At 39.0% G+C, this 25,869-nt stretch overlaps 3 protein-coding genes across 7 annotated transcripts in view; 1 reads left to right on the top strand and 2 right to left on the bottom strand.

Moving 5' to 3' along the window:
• Positions 1-178: 178 nt before the first annotated feature.
• Positions 179-9,788, bottom strand: arl8 (ADP-ribosylation factor-like 8). The gene is made up of 6 exons (XM_042399233.1): positions 9,361-9,788; positions 6,123-6,183; positions 5,880-6,027; positions 4,176-4,259; positions 3,829-3,980; positions 179-2,148 (listed from the first exon to the last, which is right to left on the bottom strand). Exons 1-6 carry the CDS (start codon positions 9,404-9,406, stop codon positions 2,100-2,102), a joined length of 540 nt encoding a protein of 179 aa, XP_042255167.1. The 5' UTR covers positions 9,407-9,788; the 3' UTR covers positions 179-2,099.
• Positions 9,789-11,573: 1,785 nt separating this feature from the next.
• Positions 11,574-20,022, top strand: nsun6 (NOP2/Sun RNA methyltransferase 6). Of its 4 annotated transcripts, none has more exons than XM_042399323.1 (12): positions 11,574-11,650; positions 13,081-13,182; positions 14,429-14,584; positions 14,745-14,836; positions 15,663-15,769; positions 15,934-16,087; positions 16,194-16,275; positions 16,448-16,567; positions 17,856-18,000; positions 18,098-18,243; positions 19,010-19,135; positions 19,208-20,022. In XM_042399323.1, the coding sequence occupies exons 2-12, from the start codon at positions 13,108-13,110 to the stop codon at positions 19,385-19,387; spliced, it is 1,383 nt and encodes a 460-aa protein (XP_042255257.1). In that variant the 5' UTR covers positions 11,574-11,650; positions 13,081-13,107; the 3' UTR covers positions 19,388-20,022. The 4 variants fall into 4 exon arrangements, with proteins under 4 accessions (XP_042255257.1, XP_042255256.1, XP_042255254.1 ...); XM_042399322.1 differs by having other exon boundaries at positions 14,742-14,836; XM_042399320.1 differs by having other exon boundaries at positions 14,739-14,836.
• Positions 20,023-20,712: 690 nt separating this feature from the next.
• Positions 20,713-25,869, bottom strand: part of cacnb2a (calcium channel, voltage-dependent, beta 2a) — a 71,824-nt gene continuing 66,667 nt past the window's right edge. For both annotated transcript variants that reach the window (XM_042399552.1, XM_042399553.1), the window contains 4 exons: positions 25,019-25,170; positions 24,338-24,433; positions 23,712-23,894; positions 20,713-23,029 (listed from right to left, as the gene is read on the bottom strand). In XM_042399552.1, the coding sequence (XP_042255486.1) occupies positions 22,223-23,029; positions 23,712-23,894; positions 24,338-24,433; positions 25,019-25,170 (1,238 nt within the window). In that variant the 3' untranslated portion in view covers positions 20,713-22,222. The remainder of the gene's footprint in view (positions 23,030-23,711; positions 23,895-24,337; positions 24,434-25,018; positions 25,171-25,869) is intronic.

Below are 25,869 nucleotides of genomic sequence, written 5' to 3'. Positions count from 1 at the left end.
TGAACTGCTATAAATCTCCTCCAGATATGTATTAAGACATAAAATAGTCTTTGACATCCAACTGTAGGAACAAGAAGAAAAACATATTTTTGAGTGGAGAGGGACTTTGACTTTCAATATAAACTGCAACCTTTTGGCCAGTAATAACCACAAAGTAAACAAAAAGAAGAACACAGGCTCAGAGTTCAAAACAAACTTTTAATGAAGATGAAAAGTGTGTTACAGTACATGACCCAGACTACACGTCACCACACTGAGAATATGATCACTTCCCTTGCTTTGTGAGATCAAGGTAAAAGCTGTAAACTTGAACCTTGATGCTTCAAAAGTTCAACCCTTTTCCCTGTTCATGTAAAACACTTTGTCCCACAACACATATTCTAGAGACCCAGAGGCACTCCCTGACTGAGATGGACACCTTTTCATCACCTTGTTGATTCAACAGTGAAACTCATGCACCTCCTTTTCATCCTCGCACCCATTTTGGCCGCTGAGGAACTTGCAGGAGGTACACAAGGTTTCAAAGTGACACGTGCATAGATCTATACCAAACCTGATCATCAAAAAGGGGAAAAAAGGGTAAAAAAAAAAAAAAAAAATCATGAGCAGAATGTCAGATTCATACACACAAAGTCCTCCAGACACTCAGAACAGCATGGTTAAGGCTGAGGATCAAGTATTGTACCTATATGACGGCCAAAATATTGAGTTAAGATCATCTTAATGCTACTAAACCATCGGAAACTCAGTCCAAGTGGTTGAGGAGATATATATGTAGTGGCACATTTAGTACAGGGGGATCCTGACCCCCTTGGTGCCGTTCAAGTCCGACAAGAGCTCTGATGCTGCCTCAAGGGTTTTGCTTCATGCTGGCTTATTCTGATCCCTTTGTTTTAAAAGTACAAACCGTTTAAAGAGGAATATGCGCCAAAATGGCTGCAGAAAATTAACAAAATCTTTATATTAGGATGCAGTCGGCCACACGCACTCGCACAGCACCAATTATCATCTGTTAATACAAAACAGAGCTAGATGCTAACTTGCCTTTAAGCACTGTCTGACAAGTCTATAAAAGCAAAAAAAAAAATATAAAAGAATAAAATTAAATAAAACTCATAAAGCATCATTGACAAAATATAGTGTCTCAATTTAAAATACTGTTATTAAAACTGAGCTTTGTACTTGAAATGGTGTCGCAGCCAATTAGCGCTTTGCAAAACTGAATGGATGAATGGCTGAGTTTGTTCAAGAAGGTCAAGGTTTAAGGAAACATTTGCATGCCAACACTCTGAATCTACACCATTTTGGCTCAATTAACGTGCAAGTACGGGCTCGAAGTTAAGAAGGGAGGGAGATTTCACGTTTGACCACATTTTAATACGGCACCGATAACTCCTAGTGTGAGAGTAACCACCAATGATGTAGCTTATGAAACTGAAGACATAATGTAACAGATGTCCATAGCTGTGCGAAGATTGAGAACGTAAAAATTAAATCATGACATTGTTTTGCAAAACTCGAACAGAACTTTTGTGCCACCATTCCCATCAAAAACCAGTTTTTACAATACTGCTTGCAATCCCTTTGCTTGTCCTGTCAAAATTGTACCTGTACATGAACTTATATAGAGACAAAAACAAACAAAAAATCATCAAGCTGCACCATATTTTCCCCAAACTGGGCATCCAAGTGACGTTTATGGCACACTCTGGTACGATACGGTGAAATGTAACATGATATGTATGTAGTGATAATGATCAGTGTCCAGTGCAGCCCTGCCTCGCACTCGGACGAACTGTAAAATGAGTCTCACTGAAATTTATTTTCTTCTTCTTCTCCTTTACTGTAGTAGTGACGTTCCGTAACCAGGTCGGTTTTAATCAGTTCTGGTCACGGTCTCGTCCGTGATTTGGGGGAGGAGAACTGGCTCCGCTGTGGGTGGAAGAGCCGAGCGTCAGTGCTCCCGTTCCTGCGCCGTCTGCAGAGGTCAAAGTCCAACTTTGTCATTTAAAAAAATAAAAAGTAACAATAAGCCAATAAGCTGTTGTGCCACCGTGTGGGTGGTGCAGGTAGTGAGGCCATCGACGGCGGAGGAAGGGCTATCTGAGTCCGGCCCTGGAGGTCATCCACTCAAGACCTTGGCATAAGCTGAAAAAAAAACAAAGTGGAGGAAAGATGTGTTTCAATGACGTGAACTTAATGACAACAACTGTGTGTTATAATTATTGTTAAAGCAATGATATCCTCCTGATGTGCAGATGAAGCCTTATGAAGCTTTGGGGCTTTAAACTCAGAGGACACAGTGACATCTGGTGGTTTACAGAAGTCATAGCAGCTCTTCAAACTCACAACACTTCACTGATGTTATTGTTTCAGTCTCATATGCATTTAAAAAAAAAGTCCAAGAAGCTTATGTGTTGTTCTTATTTTTAATATATAATACTCAAATTATTGTGCAATATGTTACAGTAAAATAACTAATAAAAGGTGCAAATTAGAGCTGAAACGATTAGACGATAATTCAATTAGTCGATTGACAGAAAGATAATCTGCAACTATTTTGATATTCACTTATATTACATATCTGATATTTTGTTTTTGTCTGTTTTTAAAGCAAAAATACCAAACTTTTGCTGGTTTCTGCCTCTCAAATGTGAGAATGTGTTGCTTTTCTTTGTCACACATGATAGGAAACCGAATACTTTTGGGTTTTGGACTATTGGTCGGACAAAAAAAAAGAAAAGAAAAAGAAGGCTGTGGGAAATTATAATGACCATTTTTCCAATGTCTTATTGACATTTTTGACAAAACAAGAAAATAACTAGCAGATTAATCATAATGAAAATCATCATTAGTTGCATCTCATTGGTGTAGTGGAGGCCCAGCGTTCACTGTGGACTTGTGTTTTAACTTTGTTGATATTTACATAACATTACATTATACATTTCATATGAGTTGCAGTGTAATGTGATAAGAGAAATATTACTTTCATTACCTTATCACTTCATGTTCACTGGAAATGTTCCCTTACTTGTGATCTTTCTAGTGTGTGTTTCTCTCAGTTAGTCTCCTCTCTTGTTATCACATCTGTATCACTTCAGTCAATAATTTAGCTGCAAAACTTTTTGAAGCTCTGGAAGTCAGTCACAAATACCAACCAATGCTTCTTTTCATTATCTATTAACCTGTCAATTATTTTCTTAATTAATCAATTAGATGTGCTGTCTATAAAATGTATGAAATTGAACAATCACTGTTTCCCAAAGGCCAAGATGACGTCCTCAAATGTCTTGTTTTGTCCCGAACAACAGTCCACAACCCAAAGATAATCAGTTCACTATCATAGAAGACATTTATATTACATTATATTCATTTGAGATGCTGGTACCAGAACATTTCCTCAAAAAAATACATGAAACCATTAATTGGTTATCAAAACAGTTCGCAACAAGATTTTTTTGTTTGTCGACTAATCGTTGCAGCTCCAATCATTTGGTATTCTTCATCCGACACAAACTCTGACACGAAGAGCAGTCACACACTGCACGCATGCGACTCTGTTTTTGTTTTGTTATTCCTCTCATTGATCGATGTCTTGCATGAGGAACATGGTATTAATTATAATCTGCTTCCTTGAGAAGAATCAATTAAAAACCATCTGTACACTCACTGTGACTCACGCTCTGTTTGGCGGTCGGACAGCGTCGGCATCTTGATGGAATTTAATCAATGTCTAATGCTTGAATTAATTAAAACTCTGCTGATCGTGTCACTCTGTGTGCCCCGCCGCCTGCCACAGAATCTATAGTATCCACAGAAGTCTCTTACCCTTCTCCTGTAAGTGCGCAGCAGGACTGTATGTGCCAGGGGTGGTCTTTGATGGAGCTCAGGGTGAGGTATTTGGAGATCTCCGCTGCAGACATACAGTCCTTCATATCCTGCTTATTGGCAAATATCAACACAGCTGCTTTTCGCAGGTCCTGAGGGGGAGTCAGAGGAGGAGCATAGAGAACAATGAAACCATAACGCAGCTCTCTGTCACCTTTTGAACCACAAGCTCTAAACAATGGAGCCGGGTGGAAAGGGCTAACCTTAGCGGAAAATCAATGCCCATTATAAAAACAGTCAGTTGTGTGTAATGTTTCCTTATGGTCATACAAAGATGAGTGTTTTACCTCATGAGCCAACATCCTGTAGAGCTCCTCTTTAGAGATGGCCAGCCTCTCTCTGTCTGTGCTGTCCACCACCAGAATGACAAACTGCAGAGAAGGAGGCAAAAATCACACAGAGCAACCGCTTTTTTTAAAAAAAAAAAAGGACATTTACAGCAATGCAATGCGACACAGCGGGTGGGTATTTCCGGGCCAAGGGCCTCACAAAAGGGCGCTGGTGACAGCTATGCTAATAGCCCCGTTTGAATACGAGAGAGCGATCTGTATGACAAAAGACCAAAGGCACGTTAATTTAGGACAGATGTGAGAGACACCAATCAAACCATGACAACGACCTGGGAAGAAGACGCGTTTTGCAATACGAGCCAACGGGTCGACACGCGTTATTCAACCTGACTGTGACCCGGCTTACAGCCACAGAGTTTTGACAATGCTCGGCTTGGGAATGAAAGGGTGAACACAAGTTACTATAGAAACGGTAGGGCTCCTAGTAACTCTTATAGCAAGTCTATTGTAATAAATATTTATGGTTTCTAGCTCTCTCTGAGCCATAAATACACTACAAAGATGCTTGGATGTTATATCACTATCATTCATTGCATTAAAGTTTCCATATATGATGCAGCAAAAAACATCCATCAAATACCAAATATCAACATTGCACTTTTAGTGCTGCTGAAAATACATAAGGCTGTAACTAACGATTATTTTCATTATTTGCTATTATTACTGACACCAGAAAAAAGTGAAAAAAGGCCATCACAATTTTCTAAAGCCCAAGTTCATGTCTTCAATGTATAACGTGCAACAAGAAGGGAGCACGTCCTTACATCTGAGAGATGGGAATATGCAATTATTTGATATTTTTACTTGAAAAGTGACTTAAATGATTAATCAATTATTGAACTGGTTGCTGACTAATTTTCTCACCATCTAGCAATTGATACAAACATCAGCAGTGACATGCTCGGTGACTGGTTGATTGAAAAGATACAGATTTAGCCTGTTAAACGATACAGATCCAACCCATGTGACACTTTATCTTCTGTTACTTTGGTTCAGGATCACTTCTACTCATTCTGACTTTTTTGATTGTAAAATTACTTTTCAAATGGGACCAGGGTTATGACTGTAATCAAAAGGGCTGAAGAACAGCAACCTTTTTATTTTGGACACATTATGTTCAGGCTTGCCTGGTATTGTGTAAACAACAGTGGCCTTGTACTACAGCTGAATGTCCGATGACGTGCACGGGGGTTTGTGTGTCAAAAGAGGTGTGAATGGGTGAAGGATGCTGCCTGAGAAACTACAGGAAAAAGTGTCTTGTTAAAATTTGGTGCTGAAGTACAATCGTGTTTCTCTCTGGAGGTCTCATATGCCTCAACTCTCCCGTTCCACTTTTCTCTCTCTCCCTTCTCCGAAATATTGCAAAGGCTGACCCCTCGCTCCGCTTTTCAGACAGGCCCCTTTGTGAAAGGCTGACCTTTGACTTTGGGCGGCCCCTACTGCCGTCTGTGCTCTGAACAAACACACCAGCTGCCACACTCGGGAAGAAAACGGCTGCTGGACAATACTTCTGTCCCCCCCCCCCCTTCATCTGCCAGGGAGTAGTAAAGCGTTAAAGTGTACTCCAAGTGTTTGATTGTGTTGCTAGTAGAGCGTAAAAGTGTACTCATAGTGTTAGATTGTGTTGCTTGTATTTCTCACCTCTGTATTAGAGTAGTAGGTGTTCCAGGAGGACCTGAGAGACTCCTGCCCTCCTATATCCCACATCAAAAAGTGAGTGTTCTTCACCACTATTTCTTCAACGTTGCTTCCGATGGTGGGAGACGTGTGAACCACCTCGTTCATCAGACTTGATGAAAAAGGGAATGAAAGGGTTAATTAAAAGACACAAAGACGACTCGGTAGATTCCGGCTGTAAATGTAAATGTGACAGTAAAAACTTACAATTGGTAGAGTATAGTGGTTTTCCCTGCGTTGTCAAGTCCAACGATTATCACCTTGTGCTCTGCAACAACAAATACAGTCCATGAACTCACACTGTGAAACGACATGTGGCAAGACGTACGTCTGGTTTCAGTCCGTACAATGCATTCCTGGTGTTCACTGCTGCCGATTCAGAATCATAAAGACGCTAAACTTATTTCCTTCCTCAAGCTACAGTGACTTCTGGTCATTCATAAACCCAGCGAGCACAGTTTGTAACAGTAAAGGCTTTGACTGCAGACACACTAAAAGGCAGAATCGGAGTTGACACGTAGATGCTAAAATATCCCACTTTAGTGCTTTGACTTTTCCGACCTTCTGAGGCCTCTGGCTGTCACGCAGGAAGGAAGTCTGGTCAGAGGGCTCCTAATTCTGACAGTCTTGGTACACCATACTGGGTTTTGGAGGATGTTGCGTGTCTATTGCTTCCATACAGAGCAGCTACCCTGCAACGATCCTAAATTGCCAGCAAGACTAAACATGTTGCCAGCTGGTTTCATTCAGCGATCATCAAGGCAGAATTTCAAAACTATGTTCTTTTATGACAAACATATAATCATTTCATGGAAACAGAGAAGACAAAAATGTTTTTTTTAACAGCAAATCTAATATGCGATGAGTCAGACAGCTTTGAAGTTTATTATGTTGCTGAAAACAACTACATGGCAGTATTAGTAGTTAATGATTTATTCGGCTGGATTGCCAAACATTCGTAATCTCATCAGAATACTTCACTATTTCTTCCTTTGTCCGGCAATTCTAAAAACAGTAATGTGCTTCTTGTGCAGTTGAAACGGTCACAGTAATTGTCAGTCAGTGATAAAATGCAAATTTAATACTGGCTGCATGAGACAAGCTTTGACGTCGAAGCCTTGGTGCGTGTCTCTGAACTGCACCTCAGGGCTTTTATGCTCACTTTTCTGTAGCAAGAATTTTATTTCAGAATAGACAAAAGCAATAAACATAACATCATGACACACTCAAGCTGCCATCCCCCAAAAAACAGTGCTTCTGGTCTGATTAGGTAGCTTTCTAATAATCTAATTACAGCGTGTTGATTACACACAATCAGCTACTACTCTTCTGTCCATTGATTTTACTCAGACTTTGCAGGTAATCTCTTTAAGTGAGTGAAATCCGACACTGGGAACAGTGTAATCCAGAATTAGGGAATGGATGTAGGACTCTGTCTATGTCATGTTATCCTCTGGACCGGGCAGAAACACTATCTTACCTTTTCCCTTATTGCAGGAAAAAATAACACTCACATACTTGAAGAAAACTACGTCCCAATTATAAAAACGTGGCTGGATACTTTACTTTTAATCAGAGAGGATTCGATGTTCTTTAGAAAAACAAACCCTCTCTGTTGGAGAGAATTTGCGAACCCCTTTACTTACAGCTTGAAATCAGAAGACAATATTTTTTTTTGTAATGTTTCACAGCATGATGATGAAACCTGAGTGAAAGATGTGCAGGGTATACGGGTGGGTTACGGTAACAGAACGGGATTATCTAGGTTGTTTGTCACCTTCTTTAACCTCAGCTTCATCATCATCCTCTCTGAATATCAAGTGGATACTTCATTTAACACATCTTTTGGCTTTATAAATGTTTAACTGAGCAACAACTGACTCATTATTTGTACGTGAGTCATATAAAAATATGTTACTCAATAAAGCTGCAAGTAAATATGTCATTTAGAGCTGCAACGATTAGTCGATTAACTATTCTGAGTCATTTTTCAAGAAAAAAAGTCCAAATTCTCTGATTCCAGCTTCTCGAATGTGAATATTTTCTTATTTCTTTAGTCTTCTATGACAGTAAACTGAATATCTTTGGGTTGCGGACCGTTGGTCAAGAAAAAACAAAACAAAGGATGTCAGGAAACACTGATCGACATTTTCTGAACCAAACAACTAATCGATGAATCGAGACAGTAATCAGCAGATTTATAGATAATGAAAATAATCGTTAGCTGTAGCCCTACTGTCATTCTGTTTGCATAAAAAGAAATTTATATTCATAAATCTATACTGCTTCACGCTCAACTTGGCTCAACCGCTTTGCAGTTTTCTGAGTGCCCTTTAAGCCTGTAAAATTATTGCTGATGCAGCAGAAAGAGAGAGTCTGGATCAGAGTATTTACATTAAACAGCTTTCTTGAAAGTCAAGGAAAAGTTATGTAACATGAGGTGTCCTGAAAGGTAAAGCTGATTGACAGCTCGATGAATACGCTCTTGCAGGCTTAACCGCTAACTTACTGTGACTTAAGATAATTAAGATAATCATGCTGTTGAAAAGGATCAGTTCACAACCTTTCAAGTATGTCTTAAAACAACAATCAGGTGCACATATGAACAGTGAAAGAGGTTTTCCCTCGCTGTAATCATTCCTCCTGTTCATGCTGGCTATGAAAAGATCTCCTTCAAATGTGGTTTTAATGTAAGTGATGGGAGCCAAAATCCACAGTATGTCCACACAGTCATTGTGTGCAAAAATGTATTTTAAAGTTTATCTGAAGCTTATATGAGGCTTCAGCAGTCTGAGTTAGTCATATCAAGTGGATATCTGCCACATTTACAGTCTTTTTAGCAACAAATTCCCTCTTAGTGTTTCCCTGTTGAGCTGTGGTGGAAATATAGTTACAAAATGAGGGACTTTAGGACTGAAAAGACTGTAATGTTGAAAGATAACTATTTGATTTGACTCATTTGGACAACTGAAGCATCATATTAGCTTCAGATAAACTTTTAAATACATTGTTGCACAGAAGGAGGACTGTGGATTTTATCCATTTACATTGTAAGTGCATTATGAAGGGATCTTCTGATGACCAGTATGAGCAGGAGGAATGATTATGGCAGGAGAAACATATCTCAGTGTTCATTTGAGCACCTGGTTATTGTTGTTTTCAGACAGACCTGAAAAATTGTGAAATTGCCCTTTAATAAACTGACAAACGTGTTAACTATTAGAGCTGTATTAGCTCACCATCCATCGATGAGGATAAATAACTAGCTCATAGTTTGAGTGGTTATTTCGGCTTGCAAGTTAAGACAAAGGCGGTTCAGATGAGAGTCAGAGATATGTAGTTAGCTTATCTGTTATTATGGGTCTTGCTGCTCACTTTATGCTAACAGTTCACATTATCCTCGGTTGAGCGGCTAGCGGGAGGTAACAATTTCACCGACACCCACCTTGATTACAAAAGAAGCTCCACAGTTTGGCGAATATGAGGCCCATTGTTCAAGCTGATACCGATGTCCGTCCGTCCGTAGAGTGGGCAGCAGCACCGTCAGGTCCTCACCGTGCAGTCCGCGGCTGGCTGCGGCTAGCTAACATTAGCTGGATGATCTCTTGTCCGCAAAACACCTCACCGACCTTTTCAACACCGACTCCATGCGACCCGGTAACATCTAAAACGCGACTAACGCGAGGTTAAAAGATGCTTTAAGGCAACATATGTGTGTGATGACTTCTTATCGAGTGCCTCAGGGGGTTTTAAAGCCTCCGCAAATCGTATAAACAGGAGAGGCAGCACAGTGTTGACTCCGCTCCTTCTCTTCTGCCCGTTAGCTGCTGCTGCTGGTGTCTCGGGGAAAAAAGCGACCCCAACTATTCAGTTATTCATCTTCCGGTTACGTGATTGCGTCACGACGTGTTATCCGTTGGCGTTTTCTTTTCTTTTCTTTTCTTTTTAGTTTAAAGATCTCCTCCAGACATGGTTTAAGATATAAATTTAAGTCTCACAAAAATATGACTCATTTAGTTTTATTATTAGGCAAATTTCACATACACAAATAAAAATGTTCAAAATCTACCCCAAATCTCAAGTTTTTTTGTTGTTGTTTGTAGTATCTTATTAAAAAGATACATTGAATATTTGAATCACATGGAAAAAGTGATGATAAGATAATGCAATTTCTCCTCCTCTTTTTAAAATTATTCTCAAGCTGAGATGTCTGAGATTTTATATTTTAAAGAGTGAGGCAAGGCTTTTGAAAAGGGAGAACTTGTAAATATATATCTCATAACCCATCAGTAAATGGTGCAGTCATGTGGAGCAGAAATGTTGGGTCATTTGAATAATATTTGGTTCCAAATAGTATCTTGATTTTTTCATCATGCAAATCGTTTTTATATGTGCTCAATAAATTTTCATGGGTATTTTGCTTTTATTATTAGTTATGTAATATTCTTTTTTATACTATATTGAAGGAGTGCATTTTATGTCGATTTACATATCATATGTGAGCATTCATACTTATAGCATGCTTTCAATATTTATATATTTTATAGTGAAAAAATAAAATAAAGTGAAAAGAAAGAAAAGAAAAAACAAGATAGTATTATGATGCATATACATATACACACATACATATATACATATACATGCATACACACACACATATATACACACACATCTGTACATATCTACACACATACACAAAAACAAATAGATAAATAAATAAAACAGTCAAAAAAGATTAATTAACTCATTTATCCTTGTCAAACAACCCTGTGGTCCTTATATTTAACATTGATTTGATTGTTATATTATTAATTCTCATCTCATCTCATTAATAATAACAAAATTAGAAATTAATTAAGTTTGTGTAATTTTTTTAAAAGTGCTGTTCAAATTGTTTATATATATATATATATATATATATATATATATATATATATATATATATATATATATATATATATATATATATACACACACACACATATATATATATATATATATATATATATATATATATATATATATATACATATATACATATATATATATATATATATATATATATATAACCAGGTGACACAGAGATGACATCAACAACAGATTAATCAATAACAGATCATCAATAATACACACAAGAAAACAAAAACAGGAAAGGGAGAAGCATATATTAATAAGGTTAATGAAAAAAATAGATTTAAAATAAATATATATCAACACACATCTTTCAGGAGTGTTGTAAATAGTTTTTATAGCTTTAACATTTTTGGGAAAACACCTTTAAAAGAAAAAAAAAGCAATTGAAAAAATACATTTGAGTAAAGTTGAGAACATCCAAAACCAAAATTTCACAGTGTGGATACAAGACCAGAACAGATGCACAGGTGTTTCATTGCTGGTTTCACAAAAGACACAACAGGTATCAATGTCCTTCTTGTATTTAAAAAGAAATGATTTAACTGCATGGGTAGAATTTATGGAGCAGTCTGAAAGTTTTCTCTCACGTTTATTAGCAAGAAGATATTTGAAGGATAAAATCCAGACTTCCCTCTAAGGAATATTTCCCACAACGCCATCCCAGTATGAAATACAACAGGGGAACAAATGGTCTGCAGCTGTGGAAAATCAACAGGCTGCATTAGTTCAATTCATAAATCCAACTAGTGTCACGTGACCAATACGCAGTGACGTATACGGAACTTGTAGCACGGGCGTGTCAAAACATCCCTGCACACAACGTGAGTACCTCAAAACTATTGAAATATCATCAAAGCTGCCGTTTCACTTATAATAGACTTTAACTTTAATTCACCACTTATTAAATATGAATACTGGGAGCAGACGTGTTGAATAAGGTTGTCTGGTTAAAGTAATACGAGTGATAAAGCTTTCAGATTATACATATGACCTGTATTTACATAAAATAAGTCTGTTATAAGACATTATCTAATGTTGGGAGCAGCCACCACCTCAAGTGCTTATCACGAATCGACTTTCTTATTTAAATATCTCATATTTGTTGCCTTTAATTCAGATATTACCAATAAGAGACGGACATAAAGAGAAGAATTAACAGGGCACATTGAAAAAAAAAACTGCAGTGTCTGTTTTATTACTGCGTTAATAAACCACAGTGTTCCTGTTAAAGATGTGTCAGTAATTAACTACCAGAGTGCGGAAGAGTTTTTCAACCTCAACCACTCAACAAACGAGAAAACTACATCTGTCAAATATTTACTGCAGCTGACTGTCATTATTCAGTGGTGGAAGAAGCACTCAGATCCTAGTAAAAGTACCAATAGAGCAATGTAAAAATACTCATTACAAGTAAAAGTCCTGCATGAACAATCCTACTAAGTATTAGCAGCTTGATGTAGTTTAAGTATTGCAGTAAAAGTAGTGTTTTGTCCCTCTGACTGATATATTATTATATATGACATCATTAGATTATTAATACTGAAGCATCAGTGTTAGAGCAGCATGTTACTGTTGTAGCTGCTGGAGGTGGAGCTGGTTTAAACTACTTTATATACAGTTAACTAGTTTAGTCTAGTGGTTCCCAACCTAGGGGTCGGGCCCCTCCAAAGGGTCACCAGATGAATCTGAGGAGTCGTGAGATGATTAATGGGAGAGAAAAGAAGAAAAAACAAAGTTCTGATACACAAATCTGTTTTCAGTCTTTTTCTGTAATCTTTGATTTTTGGTGAAATATTGGATCATTTGAACATTTATTGAAATGAAACCATGTGAGAAGTTTAAAAGGAAAGATCACTATTTGATGGAGCTGTTAACAACTCATAGACATCTGAAATGTGACCCCAACTACACACTGCTTTTTGTAAGACGTCAAAAGCCAAAAAGGTTGGAAACCACTGGTTTCATCTTTAACAATGTGTTGTATTTAAAAAGCTTGTTATATTATCCATTGTGTCAAATCTTCATCTGAAAAGTAACTAAAGTTGTCAAATAAATGTAGTGGAGTAGAAAGTACAACATTTCCCTCTGAAATGTAGTGGAGTGGACGTACAAAGTAGCATCAAATGGAAATACTCAAGTAAAGTACAAGTACCTCAAAACTGTACTTAAGTACAGTACTTGAGTTACTTTCTACCAGTGTTATTAGTAGATATGTTTTCTGTTATTGATTGGATTTTTTTTTATTGTGCAGGTCAAAGTCTTGTTAAGAGCAGAAGAAATGTCCATTTTCCCAAGAATATCTCTGAGGCCAGAAGTCACTGATTATCTTAAGAGTGTCTTCTTAAACAAGGAGGTAGGAACTGATGTAGAGCCGATTATTGGATTAGTCAACTGGAAGAAAATTAACATTAACATTTTTTTTTCTTGGAAAAATTAGAAACTTCTCTGGTTTCAGCTTTTTAAATGTGAATATTTTCTGGTTTCTTTAGTCTTCTGTCAGTAAATTGAATATCTTTGATTTGTGGACTGTTGGTCAGGACAAAACAAAGACATCTTTGGGAAACAATGATCAACATTTTTCAAAATTTTCTGACATTTTATAGACCAAGCGACTAAATAATCAACAGGTTAATCAGTAGTTATAGGGCTAAATTAATGTGTTTCTTGAAAGCAAAATGTTGAATTTCTCTCCTCTGGAAAAAACCCTGTCATACAAAGACATCTGCTCCGTTTTCAATGGAAGAGATAACTAGCAATGCAACTAAGGATGATTTTTATTATCAGTTAATCTGTGGATTATTTTCCTGATTAATCAATGAATCGTTTTGTCTATCAACTTCAGAAATAAGTGAAAAATGTTAATCAAAATTTACAAAAACCTAAGTTAATATATTCACAAGCTGTGTTTTATTCGACCAAAAATCCCAAACCCCCAAAATAATCAGTTTGTTATCATATATGATATATAAAAGAAACAAATAGTCACATTTGAGAAGCTGGAACCAGTGAAATTTTTGCTAAATAATTAGTCGATTATAAAAATATAGATATATATTATATATATTATATATATTCTATAGATAACAGGATCTCTTTTATTAAAATATGTTGGATTTTAGAAATTCTGATTCTGAACTTAAGAAACCTTTGACTTTCCAACAAAAATGTTAACGTGATGTTAATATTTCTACCTTACATTTTATACTTTAATTTAACTGTTTATTATATTTTCAGTAAATTTTATCTCTGTCAGTCTAAATGCTCTTTCAGTGCCTGTTTTTTGGACTAAAACAGTCATATTGAGAACATTGCAACGAAGAAATACCAGAATCAGCCTTTTAAAAAACTCATGTTTATGTCCTTAATGGTTGCTACAACACTGGAAACTGTTAATATTCATTTTGTTTAATGATGTTAGTTCAGGTGAAAGTTATTATTTTAATATTAGAAGCTGCTTCAGGTTATTTGCTACATTTAAAACGCTGAAACTGTTTTAGAATTTGATTAAACTGGCAAAAAAAGCTGTTTGGTGATTATTGGAACCAGTCAATTTCTTCTTTTTTGGTCTTTCCCTTCGTTTTGTTCTTTGTTTCGTTCAGCTGTTAGCTGCAGTGGGCCATCAGGAGGCAGAATGTCGTTTCCAGAAGCTGCTAACATGCCTTTCGCACCCCCCCTCATACACTTGTGTACGGGCCAGCACTCATCTCGCCCCCCTGGAAGAGATCCGACATGAGTTAGGGGAAGAGCTGAAGAAGGTGAGCCTTTGTCTTGTAGCAGGAATAAAAGACGGAGCGAGAAAATGGATATATTTTAGGACTTTGTTTGTTTATGCATGCTGGTGCCCCACAGTGGCGTCTGTGGTCGATGCAGCTATAATCATACAGAGGTTTGTTGTTGTTGTTGTTGAAGCAGCAGATGTGCAGCTCATCATCAGAGGAGGTCTCCCTTCAGATTCTTCCACACCCGCGCATTCCAGATGTGCTGCTCCTTCCTGTTGACGGCCCGAGGTATGCAAGGAACGCTAGAACAAAGTCAGACAAATGTGAATGTGCATATGAAGTCCACACAGAAATAGCATAAAATTGCAGTATCAGTCTGACCGCTGAGCTGGAGTTACGTAAGGCCAAACCCACATGGAATGACTACAGAAAAAAACACTGACGCATTCAGTGCACAGGAATGACTATGAAGAAAGTTGGTTTATGGTTTCCAGTAGTTTGCACCGTTTTAGATGTGATTTCAAGTGTTTTTCACCCGAACAGCAGAAAAAAATACAGACACAGCAAATATTTCTTGCTCTGCTCTGTTTTGGACTGTTTGAGTAGATGATTAGACCTGCAACAGTTAGTCAATTAATTGATTAGTTGATTCACAGAAAATTAACCATTTTAGGGCTGCAACCAACAATTATTTTCATTATCAGTTAATCTGTTTATCATTTTCTTGATTAATCGATTAGTTGTTTGGTCCATGAAATGTCAGAAAATGGTGAAAAATGTCTGTCAAAGTTTCTCAAAGTCCAACATGCAACCTGAAATGTCTTGTTTTGTTCCAACCAACAGTCCACAACTCAAAGATATTCAGTTTACTGTCATAGAAGACTAAAGAAACCAGAAAATATTCACATTTTAGAAGCTGGAATCAGACATCTCAGGTTGCATCTTGGGCTTTGATCGACATTTTTCACAATTTTCTGACATTTTATAGACCAAATGACTAATTGATTAATCGAGTTAGACATTAATGAAAATGATATGAATAGTGAATAGTCCTTGCAGCATTTAGTATTTATAGTTTTTTTGCATGTGACTGTCTTTTCCCTTCGGTTCCCAGACCTGTGAAGCAGCTCAGCTCAGAGGTGGTGGTCGGTGCTCAGTGTGGGACTGCTGTACTGAGAGGCGCTCATGTGTTCGCCCCGGGGATTGTTGCCAGCCCCAAATGTAAGAGTCAAATATATACAGACAAAAGTTTAGACACATCTTCCATTTCCCTTGAATGAAAACATGTGTCCAATCTTTAGACTGGTGCTGCATGTGTGTAAAACAAATTTAAGTACATATTTGTTTCTTTTCTCCAAGTATCGAAGTGTAATTTTTGTTCTCAGACATGAAGGCTGGTGATGTCATCTCGGTGCTCTCTGACCTGGAGGGAAAGTGCACCCGTGGGGCTTTGGGCTTCCAGGGGAAGAGAGTGTTTGTGGGAAATGGAGTTGCTGAAATGGACCGCTCCAGCATCTTCCGCACTGATGGACCTGTCAAGTAGAGTCTGACTCTTTTGTTGTATAAATATTGCAAAATGGTCAAACACTGAACATATAAAATTCAAAAAGGAGAACGATTCAGTCGCTGTTTTCTGTTGTTTTAGAGGTATAGGTGTCCGTATGACTGAGCCACTTTATCAGAGTCCCTCATTTGATGGCGTTCTACCCAGCCTGGTGTTCCTACAGGTAATTCTTCTATAAAAATGTACGCTGGAGTATTATATCTATCAGTATCAGAATGATGATTTGGTTAGCTGATAAATTAAGCCTCTGTTGGATTTTATTAAGCGAAGCAACAGTCCCTTATGAATGATGGCCAGTCATAAACTAACATGTGAGTAATCTACACACATGTCAGAACCTTCCCTCTGTGGTCGTGGGACACGTGCTCGGGCCTCGTCCTGGAGAACGGATCCTGGATATGTGCGCTGCACCTGGAGGGAAGACCTGCCACATCGCTGCACTCATGGGAGATCAGGTACAACCTCTGCAGAGTTAATGAACAGTCAAGCTGCAGGTGTCAACTGCTACAGGGACCACAGAGAATATTCAGGGTTTGAAGATTCCCGAATTCATGCTCATTGTTAACTGTAATGTAATCAAATTATCAATCAAATTATCTAGTTACAGGCATTTATTTAGTTTGACAAACAGCAAAAGTGAATGAAATCTGCTGTAATTCAATCCAATGGTTGTGAATTTCACCTGATTTTCTGATTTGGACTGTTTGAGTTGAGTAGATGATTAAAGCTGCAACAATTAGTTGATTCATTGATTAGTCGATCAACAGAAAATGAATTGAATCCAACTATTTTGATAATCGATTCCTTGTATTTAAAGAAAAAATGCAACCTGTTCTGGTTTCAACTTCTTAAATGTGAATATTTCCTGTTTTCTTTAGTCCTCTGTGACAGTAGATTTAATATCTTTTATTTTTATTTTCGGTTGGTTCTTGAACTTTAGGAAACAATGATTGACATTTTTCACCATTTTACAGACCAAACAACTAATCTATGAAGCAAAGTGTAACTGAAAAATCAAAATCTGCAATGAATTGAAATTGAATCCAGTAGAAAAGTCCTGCATTAAACACTACGTCTCTGAAACTTAAAATGTCTTGACAGTAGAGCTGTAATGATAGTCGATCGACAGAAAATGAATCTCCAACTATTTTGATAATCAATTTATCGCTTTGAGTTATTTTTTAAGAAAAAATATTGAAGTCTCTGGTTCCAGCTTCTTAAATGTGAATATTTTCTGGTTTCTTTAATCTTCTGTGACAGTAAATAGCTTTGGGTTGTAGACAGTTGGTCGGGAAAAAAGAAGACATTTAAGCATCTTGAGCTTTGGAAAATTGTAAAGACCAAACAACTAGTCGATTAATCAAGAAAATAATTGACAGATTAATCGATAATGAAAATAATAGCCCTGCCTAACAGTTTGTGGTGTTGCTTTATGGAGTTATGGTAAGATGTTTAGAATATTTTTTCTCTTTTAATACATGTAAATCAAGTGGACAAAAGACACTTAAACTACCACAAAATATAGTCACAAAACCCGTATAACACACACAAATGACAGGAGTATTAGGGCATGTCATTGCAGGAAAATCACAGGTGTATTAAATTACATTAATGTTTTTCTGGTCAATATTATCATATTTAATGAGGATAAAATTCATCCAAGGAAATCTACATTACATCCTATGAAGCTGCAAATATAACAGGTTTTTTTTGGTATTATTGATGACTTTCTGTGTCTCACAGGGTGAGGTCGTGGCTCTGGACAGGATCAGAAATAAGATTGACCGCATTCGTCAAAATGCCCAAATGTTGCATTTGCGCTGCATCAAAGCTTATTGCTTCAACAGCACTCAGGCTGTTAGCAGCGACCTGGCCCAGGAAGCTGAAGGTATATAGTGACAGCACCACACCGGCTCCTCTCTATGAATATTTATCCATGAATACACCCAGGACATAGTAGATGGATGCCACTGTCTGTATTCCAGGACCTCCCTTCCCCCCTGAGAGTTTTGACCGGGTTCTGCTGGATGCTCCCTGCAGCGGCCTCGGCCAGAGACCCAACATGGCGAGCACCTGGAGCCTAAAGGAGATCTGTTCGTACCAGCCGCTGCAGCGCAAGTTATTCCATGCTGTATGTTTTACCACACAAAGATACAACACGTTATAGTGTCTTTCTGCTACCATCAGAGTGGTAGTGTCTCATTTTGGTCAGTAGGTGGCAGCATGGGGCTGTTATTGTACCGCTCTGTGTTATAGAACTTTTAATTCATGTCCTAAAGGGAAAATCCACCTCAAAATTACATTTACAGGAGTTTTATCCTTTGATTCTTTAACAGGGAAGTCTACTTAAAGCTGTAACTGAGAGAAACATAACTCATCATTAAGTGACTTTTTAAAACCTGATCCACTGATGCTTGGATGCTGATATTTGTATTTATATGCGACAGTTTTCTATGATTTTACACTCAGTTGGGTGTTAAAAAGCTCTAAAAGGGGAAAAAAACATCTCTGGTTTATAGTTTTTCATGTATTGTGACTGTCCAGCTCTCATATTCCTTAATATAAAAATACATAAACATGGACTCTGTTTTAAGGTGGATTTTTGTGCTATAAGTATGGCCAGCAGATGGATTACTGGAGGGAGATTAGAGTCCGATGCAGAGGACATCATTTATCCCAGTGACATGCAGTGCTCCATCAGTGTCCACCAGTGTTTCCTCAAGGTTATTCAGTATGCAGGCTGAAGAAAGAGACTGCTCTTATTTTGGAAGATATGTGTCAACGCTCATGTACAACACATGTTGACAGACTTGGAGTTATGTGACAAGTCGATAAAATTTCTTTATGTATTTATGAGCTGAACACATAAATCTATAGAGATTGTTTGTGATTTGCAGGCGGTGCGGTTGTTGAAGAAAGGTGGAGTCCTGGTGTACAGCACCTGTACGGTGACTCTGGCGGAGAATGAGGAGCAGGTAGCCTGGGCGCTCGATACCTTCCCCTGCCTCACGCTTCAGCCTCAGGTAAAAACACTCAGACTCACGGATACGTCCGGTGATGTAAAAGAAAGCTCACCAAAGCTCTTGTTTCCGCAGGAGCCTCACGTCGGTGCTGAAGGCATGCTGGGAGCCGGCCTATCACCTGAGCAGCTGCGCCTCCTGCAGAGGTTCAGTCCCGAGCTGAGCTGGGACCAGACTGATCCGTCGACTCCGCTCCCCTGCAGAGCCGACAGAGACACTATAGGCTTTTTTATTGCCAAGTTCCTGAAAAACTGACTGGAAGGCATGTTTTCTCTCTCCGTCAACACGCAGGACGGCACCGCCAACCCTCACACGAGACTGCAGATGGGAACAATAGTGTTTATATTACGACACTCTGTGTGCTTTGACGGGGCAGTGTTGACAAAGACGCTCACTGTGCTGTTTACAGCATCTGCCTCTTAACAGCTGCTCTCTAAAACTGCGGGCCATATAGGGATAAGCTTTATAAACACTGAGGGCAGGGGAGCTGTGCGCAAGGAAGAGAGAGAGAGAGAGAGAGAGAGAGAGAGAGGAGGGGAGGGTGGGGGCATGTGGGGATGGAGAAGGGGAGAGACTGAATGAGTATTGGCAAATGCAGCAGTGCTAGCGTCGCCATAACAACAGTGACGACACAGCTGCCATGGTGACAGCGGATTCGCTGGATCTCAGAGTGTAGATCAGGAAGTAGCGTGCAGAAAGAGGTCATGAGAGGTATTAACAATTTAGTGTCTTTTCGCAGCGGTGAAGACAAGCAGGACCTCTAATTAGTACTTCTGCTGCTCGGAAGAGAGAAATTAAGCTGGTGTCTCCTTTCTGAATCAACACTATGAAATTGCAGTTATTTTGTCATCATCAAAGTTCCTTTAAAATAAAGTTTTTTCGTCTCTAAATGTCTGTCATATATGAAGCGACTTGGTTACACTTGTAAAATGTTGATTTAAAATACAAATCTCAGAGCTCGTCACTCATTCGTTCGGTGCAAATTGAATTATGTGTGTCCATTAAATCTGCACTGAGAGTAATTTATAGATTTGTGCCTGCAGTACGCGCACATCCGGCCCTTTCTCTTGTCATGCAGCATTTTGAGGACCTTCACAATGACCTCGGCTCAGTCATTCTTCCTGGGAATACCATTAGACTCTTATCACTCCATCCACACATCTGTCTGGAATGCCAGCAGACTGCATCTGTGCATTTTTATGTAGGGGCAAGACTGCCGATTAAAATGGCTGTTCCACTTGCTGCAGCAGCACCGAAAGGTTTTGATATCCGTTTCCTTTGTTTAACAAAATTAAAATCCTGTGATCAAATCAGCTCAAACGAGGGGGCTGCATCTCTGGGAAGGCTTGTTTGGCTATTTTGGAAGCATCTGTGCGGACAAGCAGGAGGAGAAAAAAAAACAAAGCAGCTTCCTATTTTAGATTCATCCCCTCAGTATTGTCATTCATGTCGATGTTGTCATGACGACTCAGGAGGTAGACTACCTCAATTTTTCAGCAGAGTTTCAGATAACTATTTATAGACACCGCTCTCCTCCTCCTCTGTCTGGGTCTTCTGAAAAAGCACACGTCAAACCCTCCTCCCCGTGTCAGTCCTTTGTTGCCAACTTTATTCTTCATATTTATGCATTATGTACATACACATGTACACTGTTAAAAAATCTGTAGTGCTACCAATGTAGCATAGAAATGGAGGAGCTTTTTTTTTTTATAATTACAATTGTCAGGCAAAACCAAAGAAAGAAAAGGGGACGTGTAAAGATTGTGGTATTGTAAACAGGGGCAGAGTGCGTGGACTCAAACCTAAAGTCAATTCAGATTTTCAGTATCATGAATTAATACATGATAAGTTTAAAGTCGAACCAACTTTTGCACATAATTGACTCTTGTGTTGGAGGCTCTTAAACCATCATCACTTTGCATTAAATAGATCCTGTTAGTCAGGGGAGTGAACAAATGGTTAAAATGTCATTATCTTCATCTGGTAAACATCTGGATTGTTTGTGTTTTTGCAAATGCATATTTTAATTCATACTGAGGAACATACTAAAGAAGATTTCCTAAAATGAACATTCTTTGTACTATGAAGTTAAAGTGGGAGTTAAACAACATTCATTAGAAAAAGGGGTCAGACTTAATAAAAGATTAACCTTGATGGGAGTTTTGGTAGGAGACCTACAGTAAGTTGCAATGTCATATCAAACTGCTTTCACTTGAAACCAACGTGAATCAGTAAAAGTGCAGAATAAAGGGTGTATCAATGTTATAAAATGTTTCTGGACCCATACAAAGAGAACAGTACAGCATGTAAGAGAGGAAGTTATTGTAGAACTCGTTTGTCTTGTAAGGCAAGACTAAGGTGCACCTCGAAGGAGGCATAAATATGTTAAAACCATGGACGCAGAATTTAAAAAAAAAAAAAAAGGAACTAAGAAATAGATGATGGACATAATTAAAGTAATGGTTTGATATTTTGGGAAATACACTCAGTCGCTTTAGTTAGATGAGAAGATCGATAGCACTAAGTGGTATCGATATTCTCATCTGCAAAGAAAGCAGATAAATGTATTCCCTAAATTGTCGAACTATTCCTTTAAACAAACAAAACCTCTGCAAATACAGCATCAAACTAACTCGGTCAGTCAACTCTCGCAGTAGTCTGAAGGATCAAATCATTCAAGTGGTAGCAAGCAAAAAACAAAACAAAAAACCCCCCCAAAAAACATTAATAACAAAAAAAAAAATTAAAATGCTAATCACAGAAAGCACAGCTCAGTACAGAAAAAAATTCTGCTTTCGTGTCATGCTTTATCAAACACAGGTTTAAAATATGCATATTTGAGAATAGTCATGCATATCCACACATAAACGACGTCTATGCATAGATACACACATACATATATATATATATATTTATATATATTTATATTTGTATCTATGTAATCAAAATCCTGCCATTGAAAAAGATGCATTTACAAAGGAAGTGTACATAAATAGGATGCTGTGGTTTCAGGGTATAGCAGCACGATGGGAGAACAGAATGGTCTTTAACAGGAGAGTCCAAATGAGCTTCAGGAGGGATTTTGGTCTGTCACTGGTGGATGTAGGAGTCTCTGGCCCATTCCCCTGCATCCCCCCTCTTTTTGGGAGCCACCTCCCCCTCTCGGTCCCTGTCTCTGTCCCGGTCGTAGTAGTGATGGTGGTGGTCACGCGTCGGCCGGTGGTGGTGGTGAGAGCGCTGCTTGTTCCGTTCGTTATGGTCCTGCTCGCGCTCCTTGGAGCGATGGTGTCCCGTGCTGTGTCCGGCCTCTTCCGCCCCGCCGCGGTGATGGTGGTGGTGGTGATGGTGGTGGTTGTGGTCCCGGTGGGGCAGCTGCTCGTAACGCTGCTGCTGCTGAGGGTGCCCCTCCCCTAGATCCTCCTCGTCCTCCTCCTCCTCCTCGTCCTCCTCCTCCTCCTCCTCCACTTCCTCCTCCTCCTCCTCCTCTTCTTCCTGGTGGAGGAGCTGAGTGCGCGGCTCGTTATAAGCCGAGTCCTTGCTCTCTCGGCTCTCTCGGCTCTCTCGGCTTTCTCGGCTCTCGGGGGTCTCCGAGTCCAAAGTCTCCTGCCGGGAGAGGCCCCTGGCTCGACTGCTGTGGTGGTGGTGGTGGTGATGGTGGTTGTGGTGCTCAGTCCTGGTGGAAGACGAACGGTGGTGGATGTGCTGGGCTCTCCTTGATGACTCCGTTCTCAGCGGCCTCTCCTCCTCATTGCCATCCCCCTCAGCTTCGGCGTCGGCATCGGCCTGGTCCTGGCTCTGGTGGTGGTGGTGGTGATGGTGGTGATGGTGCTGGTGGTCCTCTCTGGAGCCTTTTCTCTCCACTAACGCTTTATCTCCTTTCTGCTCTGCACCACTGCCCTGCGATTAGCAACACACGTCAGTCAGTAAGATGACACAAACAAAGAAAGCACACTGCAAACACACACAAACTTATTACATGCAGAGTGATATCAACTTCAAGCTTGTCGTCATACAAGCATCTGAACTCACACTTGAACACACACACACACACAATTTTGAGGGTTGAAGGTTGACTGTGGTCCTGGAGGACTCACAGGTCAAAGAAAAGTTCGAGCTGTTTGTATTTTTAGTTTCCAGGACCAAGACAGACTCCTTGCACCTCGTGTCTCCAAAACCTTCACACTCACCACGCTAGCAATCACACGTCAAGCTCACTCCTGCTCCTCATCAAAATCAGGGTTTTCCTCATTGTCAGTCTTACATTTCCCATTGTGATGGCAGTGGATGGAGAGAGGGTTAAAGATGAGGGATTATGCAGCATTTACACACACACAGATATATGACATAAACTGAATGGATCCATAGTTATATTTTATTGGTTACTGGTCAATATTAAATCACCCAAAGAAAAGACGTTATCCTGCATGACAGCCTTTAAAAAGACACATTTAATGGTAAGAAATATAAATAAATTCCTTCTTCTGTCCCTTTCAATCCTTTAGTACTGCATTCGTCACATCCTGTCCTGTTCTGTTTATCTCTACAAACACAGCTACAGGTGTTCAAATCCTCTCTGTACCTGCACGCCGGAGGCCGGGGCCGGGCTGGAGGGCAGGGTAGCCGTGGGCAGCTTTGTTAGCAGTGGGTTGGGGGGGTTGCAGCTGGTGGGGTGAGTGCTTTTCCAGTAGGCCTCCAGGTAATCGGCCATATGCTCACACGCATCCTCCAGCTGGTTCTCATCTAGGATGATGTCAAACATCTCCTGAGAGAGGGGAAGGGTGCAATCAAAGAGTTGACGAGACATGACGAGATAAAGAAAACAAGACAGAACATAATTTAACAATCAAAAGTGTTTTTGTTCAAAAAGAAACCTACAAATATCCAAAAAAAACCCTGCAAAGAAATCAAACATCTTTATATATACAAACATGTCAAAGCTATGTCAGATACATCCCTCTAAATTAACCACTAAATAACATTAGTCATTAATTCTGAGACCAGTAATTCCCTAAAGATCTAGATTGCTATTTGAATTAAATTAAGCCTGTGCTTTCACAAGCCTGGGGTGCTTGCTTCATTTTCTAAAATAATAACTAAGCAGATTACAGAAAAGCAGAAATAGAACTGGCAGTAATCATAAAGCTTCAGATATGCATGAAACTAAACACAAGTCAGCCATGATTTGGCTCCAGCGTGGAGACTTACAGGAGGGCACTGAGCCAGCTTGTCCGCTGCCACCATCTGGACATTGAGGTGTTTAGCCTGAGACTTGCCTCTGGACTTGATGAGCCTCTGCAGCACCTGAGGGGAGACGAGGACCAAAGGTCACAAGGTCACAGCGGTCTTAATTGACTAGCTAAATTAAGGCTTTGTGTGGGCAAAAAATTGGTTTTATACTGTGCATGAAAATCTTGATTAAAGTAAGTAGCTTCTTTTGAAAGGAGGGAATCTAAGCCTTTATATATCTGTGAAAAATACCGTCGTTATCCCTTTAAGGTTAGCGGTAAAGCAGACAACAGGTGGTACAGAGCGGTTAATTTTATCCCACTCCAAGTGTGATTCACACTGATGCCATTTTGATTTAAAGCTTGTTTCTCTCTTCTGCGCCTTCTCTCATTATCTCTCTGTGTTTGCTATTGATCACTAAATCATGAGCCTTTTTTTTTTTTAAAAAATGTGCTGAAGTCAGAGCCATGAATCAGCCCCCTCATGCTCACTTTCAAACAGGCAGTCACGTCTTGACATGTTTTATGTAACAATCACATAAAACAGTTGAAGAAAAAGCAATATGACAAGACACATCAACAAGTCTCCATCGCAGTACAAGCTGTGGGATTTCAAACTGACTGTGTGTATGTCTGGATCAAATATGCTCCTTTTACTCACCTTGGGAGAGGTGATCTTGACGTAGACAATAATGGGGGCGAGGGAAGTCTTTCCCAGCTGCGACGGGTGGTTTATGGTGTCGGCGTCCAGAACCACCAGCTGTAACGTCCGGGCAAGTTCGAAAATCCGCTCAATCTCACTCTGGACTTCAGCTGAACAAAATATTTGTATGAATGTTAATATATTGTGACAATGTGATCATGTTGTGATATCTTTTTACAAAATTGTGTTGTCTAAATTGATGATTTCAAGCAAATTGCAGTTAAAAACTAACTAAAAGCAAGGCAAGTTTATTTGTATAGCACATTTCAACAAGGCAATTCAAAGTGCTTTACATAGAGCATGAAAGGCATCAAAACAGAATAAAAGGATATTGACATTTTTGTTTTAAATGTTTGAAAAGCTTCCAAACCTTATTAGACTGAGTTAGAAGCTATAATATAATGTATGTAGCTACTCTTTTTTTTCTGTTATCCTCTACCTGACCTAAATAGAGCATTAGAGATGAACAGCTGCCACATTGTGATATTTATCAATACTGGAGAAATATTTTAATTAATATAATTTATTTCAACCGTCATCCCCAAGCTAGCAGTTTCCCCCTGTTTCCAGTGTTTATGCTAAGCTAAGCTAACTGGCTGCTGGCTTCATATTTACTGTACAGACATGAGATCACCGCTATCAATCGTCTCTTCAAACTCTTGGCAAGGATATAAGGAATAAACTTTTTTCCTTTAATGTTGTTTTTTTTTTTTTTTACATGTTTCACTTAAAGCTAAGAAAACAAATTTTTATTTGACATGTCTTTAGAGTTTTATCTGATGTAAAAGTATATCATTAAACAACAGCTG

The sequence above is a fragment of the Thunnus maccoyii genome, chromosome 21, assembly GCF_910596095.1.
Source record: "Thunnus maccoyii chromosome 21, fThuMac1.1, whole genome shotgun sequence".
Taxonomy (NCBI): Eukaryota; Metazoa; Chordata; class Actinopteri; order Scombriformes; family Scombridae; genus Thunnus; species Thunnus maccoyii.
Note: the sequence above shows the minus strand (reverse complement) of the source record. Positions and strands in the feature narration are given on the sequence as shown.